This window comes from Nicotiana tabacum, chromosome 15 (genome assembly GCF_000715075.1).
Source record: "Nicotiana tabacum cultivar K326 chromosome 15, ASM71507v2, whole genome shotgun sequence".
NCBI classification, from domain to species: domain Eukaryota; kingdom Viridiplantae; phylum Streptophyta; class Magnoliopsida; order Solanales; family Solanaceae; genus Nicotiana; species Nicotiana tabacum.
Window position 1 is genome coordinate 96,289,546 of NC_134094.1, and position 8,342 is coordinate 96,297,887.

Below are 8,342 nucleotides of genomic sequence, written 5' to 3' on the forward strand. Positions count from 1 at the left end.
GAGGGACCATGTGCGCGAGTTTGGGGTGAACTCGCCTGAGTTGGGCGAGTTTGGGGTGGAGTTATGGCGGACGGCGGGGGGGGCAGGGGGTGTGAAGGAGTGGGGAAGGCGGCTGGTAGTTTGGTGTCTCTTAGGGTTAGGGTTTGGAGGAAGATGTGGGTTATATTTATTTGGGGGGAAAGATATGGGCCTTAAGTTACAATAAAAATATATAATGAAACTATTTTTGTGTTTTCAAATTTATAATCTAAAATTAAAGTAAGAGTGGACTATAATCCCATTAGAATAATTCGAATAAATGCTTTAAAAAATACTAGGAATACTAAACTAACTTTAAAATGCGCGAGTCAAATATTACGTGCTTACAAAAATTACATAGAATATATCATTATTTAGGTATCATATTTATTTTATGTTTAATTATTAAATTTGGTTAACGCTGAAAGCGTACATCAACCAAAAATTATTGGTAGATGACTAAGAAAATAAACTATTATGTTATACAAAAAAGAATTCTCCCATAAGATCACTTTAATAGATCATATGTTTGTTATTATTTTTTTTAAATTTCTAGTAAATATATATTCACTTATCAAAATTTCATCTATAACTTTAATAATACAAGATTGAAATAATATTCATGTAACAAAAACCCGAAAAACCCAAAAAATCCGACAAAATCGAACCAATCCAAACCGATATAATTGGTTTGGTTTGGTTTTGATAAAATTCGAACCAACCCGATCCATATACACCCCTAGTTATATTTAAAGTTTATAACAAATCCACATGTAATACTGAAACAAAAGATCAATTGATTTGAACTAAAACAAGAGAGCAACAAGCTCTCGTAGCTCTGTTGGTTAGACTTCCTACTTAGTAAACAGAGGTCTTGAGTTTAATTCTCAACGAGAGCATTCTATTTTTCTATATTTTTGCGTTTCGTTTGATATGTATTCGTTGCGCGAGAGAATATAGTCGATACGAATATGGCTGATACAGGTTGTATCCTTTATATACACCCATGTATTTCGCATTGGTTGTATTTGTTGCGCGAACAAATACAGTTAATACAAGTTATATTCGTTGCGCGAATGAATACAATTGAATATGTTGTATTCGTTTAGCGTTCGAATACAAATGATACAAGCTGATAGTAATTGAACAAAAACTACGAATACTAATTGGACAAACTATAGTTACGTATGATAATTATGCTCTAAATTGTAGTACTTTATAATATTTCCTCATCTTAATATCAAGATGTAGAGTGAAAGATTTGTGAAATGGGATTTTTACCTAGTTATACTATATTAGAAACGTATTTACCCATGTTCTCTATGTTTTATAGTTTTTAATAAGTATCTAAATTTTTCTTACAAATTGTATACATTGCTCCTTAAAAGGCTCTTACCCCATTTTTAGTGCCTTCAATTAAGGGATTCAATTACATATTTTTCTTTTTTTCCATCTCCTCTTGTCTCCTTTTTTTTAACATCAAAATCCCTTAATCTACGCCTAGAATCAATTATATCCTTTCCTTTTCCTCCTCTCCCCCCTCTCTCTCTCTCTCTCTCTCTCTCTCTCTCTCTCTCTCTCTCTCTCTCTCTCTCTCACACACACACACACACACACACACACACACACACACACACACACACACACACACACACATCAAAATCCCTTAATCTATGCACAGAATCTCCATCTTCTCTCTTCCCACCATTGCCGGCAACTTTATATTATTAAAAAATCGTCAATTGTATCGTTCTTTTGCTGGAGACTGGACAACACTGAAAATGATAAAATATTCAAGAATTGTATGATAATTGTATGATAACGGTATCATAATTGTATTTGAATTGTATCAGATACATCAATGCTTAAAACATAATTGTATCATACTTGTATCACAATTGTATCTAACTTGTATCTGGTATATTAATACCCAAAATAATACCTGATATAATATCAATAAATTAATATACAATTATCATATATTTGTGATACAAACTGTGAAATTCGTCACGAACTCACAACTGCTCGTAACAATATATAATGAATATACACTTATCATACACTTGTAATACAATTCCTGCAATAATTATGATACCTTTACAATTATAATACAATCGCGATACATTTATGAAAAAATGCGATATAATTATGATCTTCATCTTCTTCAAGTTTCAATCACAACTCTACACTAAAAATTTAATATAATCGTGTTATAATTATATTAGTATTATATCGAGTATTGTTTTGGGTATTGATGTATCATATACATGTTGCATACAATAAAGATTTTAGAAAGAAAGATAACAAGATTCAAAACTTACCCACAACTTAATTCTAGAGCAATATTCCGAATTTCGTCTGTATTGTATCAATAAGACATAGAGATTTTGAGTGATTAGTAAGAAAGAGAGAAATTGGGTTTGAAAACATTTGGAAAAGGAAAAGAATCGAAAATTGGGGGGGGGGGAGGAAAGAATTGAAAATTAAAGGGAGTTTTTGGGTGATTATTAAGAAAGAGAGAAAAAAAAAACAGAATCTTAAATGTAGGGGGTTATTGGAAATGAGGGGTGGGAGTCAACTAACATGTTAAAATTAAGGGATCTTGATTTATTTTCTTTTTTTTATGGTTTTATATATAACTTGTAAATTTAGATATATAAAGTAATTAATAGGAATCTAAATAAAGGTGATAAATAAGTTTATATTATAGTATAGCTAGGTAAAAATCTCTTGTAAAATTAAGAGAAATACAATTGATCTGAGCATTTTTATGGGCCCTATGAGCAATATGGGCTACTATTCGTTTCTGGATAGATAAAAAAGAAATCTAGCCACAAGGAAGCCCAATCAATCCATCTATGATATTCTCAGGAAAAGGAAAGGATAGGGAAGAGTTATAAACAAGAATAACAACGAGACACTATATAGTGGAAGAATTTAAGTTATAGTATATGCACTGACGGCTAAAGAATATATGTATTGATCGTTATAAAAAGAATATTTACACAATTAAATAATTATAGTAATAATTATATATATATTTTTGTGATAAACAATAATTGATAATCTGATAAAAATAAATAAATTCTTGTATAATAGCGACAAATTTTCAAGTGGTTGCGTAGAAATGTTCTCTGCAGCATCCCTTATAATTCCAGGTTCGGCACATATTCGTTGTTTTGCAGCAGTTTCAATCACAACACATTAGCGTCTCGAACTTAATTTTCTCATCTGATTGATTTTATGTATCTAAATTTGGCTTCATTGCTTACACCACTCCGAAAAAATGTATACAATCTTTGTATGAATAAATAGTAACAGTTGATTTCTTATCAACCAAAAAGCTTACGTAGAACGTGCTTATGGCCCCAATGTTACTGGCCTGAAAATTAGTGGGCGTTTGGACATAAGAATTGTAAAATTTTAAATAAATAGTGAATTTTTTTTCCAAGTGAAAATGATATATGAAAATTAGAGATTGTGTTTGGACATGAATATAATTTGTGGTTGTTTTTGAATTTTTGTGAGTGATCTGAGTGAACTTTTTTTGAAAAATAGCTTTTTGGAGTTTTTTAAATTTTTGAAAAATTCCAAAATTCATCTTTAAGTGAAAATTAGAAATTTTATGGTCAAATGTTATTTTCGGAAAAAGGTGAAAAATTTTCGAAAAAAAGTGAAAAAATTCTTATGTCCAAACGGGCTCTTAGTACTCCCCCCCTTCTTAAGATATGCGACACTTTTTGTTTTTAGAGTTAATTTGTTAACTAATCTTTAAAGTTAAATTAAGTTATATCAGATTAATTTTTTAAAATTAAAATTTAGATATTTAAAAATTATATGAAAGTATTTTAAGTGGCAATTCTTCTCATGTTAATATGATCAAAAAATATTTTAGAATATTAATTAAAGTTCACATAGTTTGAATCTCGGGAAGCTAAAAATATCACATAAATTACAACATAGGAAGTAATATAAATTGGAAGTATAGCGTTTCGCTCATTATATTTTATCTTTTAAACACAATCAATAAGAGTCTGATTCATTCAGAAATCGAACAAATTATAACAAAAGAAGATGACAGTCAAATGTCAGAAAAGATTATTTAGTTAAAAGAGTTGTAGAAGTGAAGAAACATGATGAGATGGGATATAAAAGTAGAGGAACCTCCAAAATAAAATACGTGCAGACAAACAAGTCCGTGATCCATCTTTAAAGTTTCATCTCATGGCCTTTTATGACCCGTGACTCTTTTATTCTACTCTCTTCAATCAGGCTTTAATAACCGCCGTCTTCTACACATTTTAGGACCACAAATTATATGTAATTATTTTTTTACACCTTGCAATTTAACATATTGTTAATGCTTGTTTTCCTTATTTTATGTTAACACTGATTGTTAATAGTTACATTTAATTACCTTTAACTGACTTAATAATGTAAAAATAATTTACATTATCAAGTGTATAATTAAGAGTTAAATCCCGGTATCGACGTTCATAATGACCTAAAGTTGTTTATTCTCTCATTTAGACATTAGAAGGGCAGCGACATATCTTGTCTTTCCATTAAAAGAGGCAATCCGGCGGTGAACAAAGTATTTCATATCATCGTAAGGTTCGGGAAATTGTCAGACCCCAATGAGGTGTGTTGTAGGTAACCTACCCCGATGCAAGTATTAATGACTGATTCTACGACTCGAACCCGTAATCTATAGACCATACAAAATGATTCTTTATCCCGTCTTTCGATTGTATTCGGCATCTGAGGCTCTGGAATTAACATTTTTGTTTAACTTCTTATATTTTATCCATCCCACCTCCTTGGGATCAATAGTGATCTTTTACTTGCTCCTAAGTATAACTCAAAAAATCGATATTATTAATTGAAAACGGAAGTGGCAAGTTTCTGTATTTTGAAGAAACAATATTTGTGTTAGTAGCCTATTTAAGCCATGTTATAGGACATATAACTAACGGAGAATATAATATACTTCTATAACAAGCTTTCATATCATTTTGGCCTTCAAAAACATCCCATATTGCTCGATCGAGTAATTGAAGTTAATCACGATCGACCTTATAATAACGGACTACTTTATCCTTTTTTGGGTTTATCGTGTTATCGAAGTTATATTACTTGCACATTGACCTATGAAACAACAATCTTTTCCCCTCTTAAAATATATACTGATAGCATCTTCCAAACATAGTTGCCGTTTTTATACATGCGTATACTTGTATGGAATTTCATTTTCATTCCTTTTACGGCCAAGTAAATTTTAAAAAGGGAAATTTATTGGGCACTGCTACGACTTAACCAATATATAAGGACCATTTTATACAAAAACGCCCAAAATAAATAAAAGTAAAAGAGCAAAGATGTTGACTGTTTATCTGCCCATTTTGTCGAATAACTACCTACAAAATGTAACCATATGGAAATTTAACCATTTCCTACTGAATCTAGCTAGTTCACATTTTAAGCATTATACAACATGCATATTACTAATCATGAGCTTATTTTAAGTGACTTTTAAGTCAAAATAGCTTTTAAACCATAAGTTAGGTATTCTAGTTTTTGGGATTTTGGCTTGTTTTTGTCATTTTAACTTAAAAACAAGCGCTTAAAAGATATTTTTTTACTCTATCCAAACACTAAAAATAACTTAAAAGTTATTTTGGCTTAAAAACACTTAAAATAAGTCAATCCAAACGAGCGCTAAATTCCCCACTTCTCTCTGCCCTCAAAGGTTGAGGTTTGTACGTTCTCGGACATGATTTATCTATCTTTTCAGAATTTCAGGTCCTAATACTAAGATGAGGAAAAATAAATTTGACCTTAGATCTATGTATATATTCTAAATTTTAGTTAGATCTTAGATAAAGTTCAAAGTACAAAGAACAGGACAAGCTATTTAGTTCATTCGATTTATTGCAGTGAACATTAATTCCATATTTTTATGGGACAAGCAATTGAAAGCTTGGAAGAAGCATGTATATTTTGGTCCGACCCACCTCTGTCTTAAATGCCATTCCACCGCATAGTTGTCAAAATACACAATAAATTCAAGAAGTATTTTACTATAGTAGAGGAACAATTTGATTAAATCAAAAAAATCAAGATCCATCAATCCTTACAAAAGCTTATCCAAAAAAAGAGTAGAGAATGTCTATAGTTAACATTATTATAAAAATGATAACCTGTAAATATGTTTTAAACGACTTTTTCTATATGCGTGTATATATGTGTGGGAAGGAAGAAAAAACCAAAAACATAAAATAAAATCCTGGAGAATAAAGAATTTGTTATGTTCACTGGATTTTGACCCAAATTCCTTCACTTGGTATATCTTGATGAACCACAAAGAGAAGATAGTATCCAGGTGGGGCTAATGTAGCCGAATTTGGAGTGACCACATTTACTTGGTAGGCTTTTTCTCCAACTAGTTTCACATTTTCATTTGCTAGTACCAGTAATCTTTGGTTTTGAGTAAATGAGTGTGTGTTAAATCCTGGTGCAACCATTGTTACCGTGACCAAATTTCTATTTACCCTACCTGAAACCTTAAACCGAATCGGTACTCGTTGCCCATACCCGATTATATATTGCGAAGCGGGTGAAATGATCTGGGGGCGCAAATATTCCGATTCTGGATCCAAATAGGATGGGGAAAATGCCTCCAAACTTAATTCTGTAGGAAAAAGAACTCCCGTGAAGTTGTAATATATATGTGGGTTACTACCAGCAATAAGAACCCGACCGTTTCGAAGTAAAGTAGCTGTTGAATGGTACATTCTTGGTATGGTACTCGGGTTCTGGATCTCAAATCGAGAACCAAACGGGTTGTCCGGTCGGTAAATCACGGGTTTCAAAACCGGGTCCCGACCCAGTTCCCATCCAGCCGTGCCCGTGGCCGCTCCATTAATGATCAACACATTCCCATTTGGTAAAATCACCATGTCACCCATTGTCCTAGCCAGTGGCATGTTCTCAATAGTCCATTGTGGATTCGGGTCGGTTATTCTGATCCGCCCGCATGTACTCAAAGCACCAAGAAATTTACCATTTTGAGCACTGATATATGAACCTTTTGGTGCTCCACCACATACCAAAACCTCAGCTTGAATTTGTTGTGTTTGCAAATTCTTCAATGGAAGAAGAACAGCAGAACCTGTGCTAGGATAACTTCTCGGGTCACCACCTGGTATTTGAGGGTAACTTTTCACCACCACGTTCTTAGTATAATCAAACAAGATAGCTCTGTTATTAGCAAAAATGAACAAATTTCCATCCATATTAAGAAAAACAAAAGGGTATAAGTTATTCTCAATTTTAGGATCATTTGTCTGCACAAGAAATGGCAAACTGTATGCTTTATAAGCTGAAGCAGGCTTAGGATAAAACTCATAATTAAAAGCCCGACGACCACCAATGATAATTTGTCTACCATCTGGTAATATATGATTTGTAGCATACCATCTTCTTTGAGCCAAACCACCTTGAATTTCTTGCCAGTCACAAGTATTATTACCATTACATGGTTTGAAAACTCTTACAACTTTTTCACCATCATTGAATCCACCAGTTTGGACTAAAGAGCCGTCAGGAAATACAGCACCAGAAGAGCACCAGACATCAGTTTGGACCCTAAGCGGACGTATAGAGTTGGTGACAATGTTGTACTCAACAGAATGAGCAGTGCAGTCAATTTGTAAGGTGGTGTCATTTGGGTCATTGCGACATTTTCCATCGGGCAATGAGATGTTGGAGTGACCAAAATCAGTACGGTCGAAAATGACGACTTTGTCGTTGTTGAGGAGTTGCATGTATATGGCTGAAATGCCGATGTTTGACATTAGTATATTCCATTTGCCACCAGCGGCGGAAGCGAAGTTGGGCCGGTGACATGATAGTAGCACAAAGAGATGCAAAAGGATGAAGAAAAGAATACTAGTACTAGTTGTAAACTTCATAATGAGTTGTGTTTTTTGTTTGGTTTCTGACAGCAATTACGACAAAAGAAGCTAGTAATCAGAGGAAGGGAGGGGTGGTGGGGTTACTGGAGTTTTTGTGTATAGAATAGAGGTGAATAATATAGTACTTGGTTGGGATGTGTGTGGTTATTAGAAGTCTTAGGAACATGTCCCATATATATATATATATATATATATATATATATATATATATATATATATATATATATATATGGTGTGTCACGGTAGTAGCAAAGTAGGAAGATATGTTAGTACCACAAGCAAGCAATCGCGTGACGAATAATTGCGGCCGGTGATAGATGGTTTGTCCGCACGGACGGATTATTAGTA

At 32.8% G+C, this 8,342-nt stretch overlaps 1 protein-coding gene across 1 annotated transcript; it reads right to left on the reverse strand.

The window, feature by feature from the left end:
• Positions 1-6,120: 6,120 nt before the first annotated feature.
• Positions 6,121-8,133, reverse strand: LOC107793086 (aldehyde oxidase GLOX-like). The gene has a single exon (XM_016615370.2). The coding sequence runs from the start codon at positions 7,989-7,991 to the stop codon at positions 6,330-6,332; it is 1,662 nt and encodes a 553-aa protein (XP_016470856.1). The 5' UTR covers positions 7,992-8,133; the 3' UTR covers positions 6,121-6,329.
• Positions 8,134-8,342: the final 209 nt, after the last annotated feature.

What these genes read in the sequence shown, in the direction of transcription:
- LOC107793086 (XM_016615370.2), bottom strand. Translation starts at nt 7,991, where the DNA reads ATGAAGTTTACAACTAGTACTAGTATTCTTTTCTTCATCCTTTTGCAT.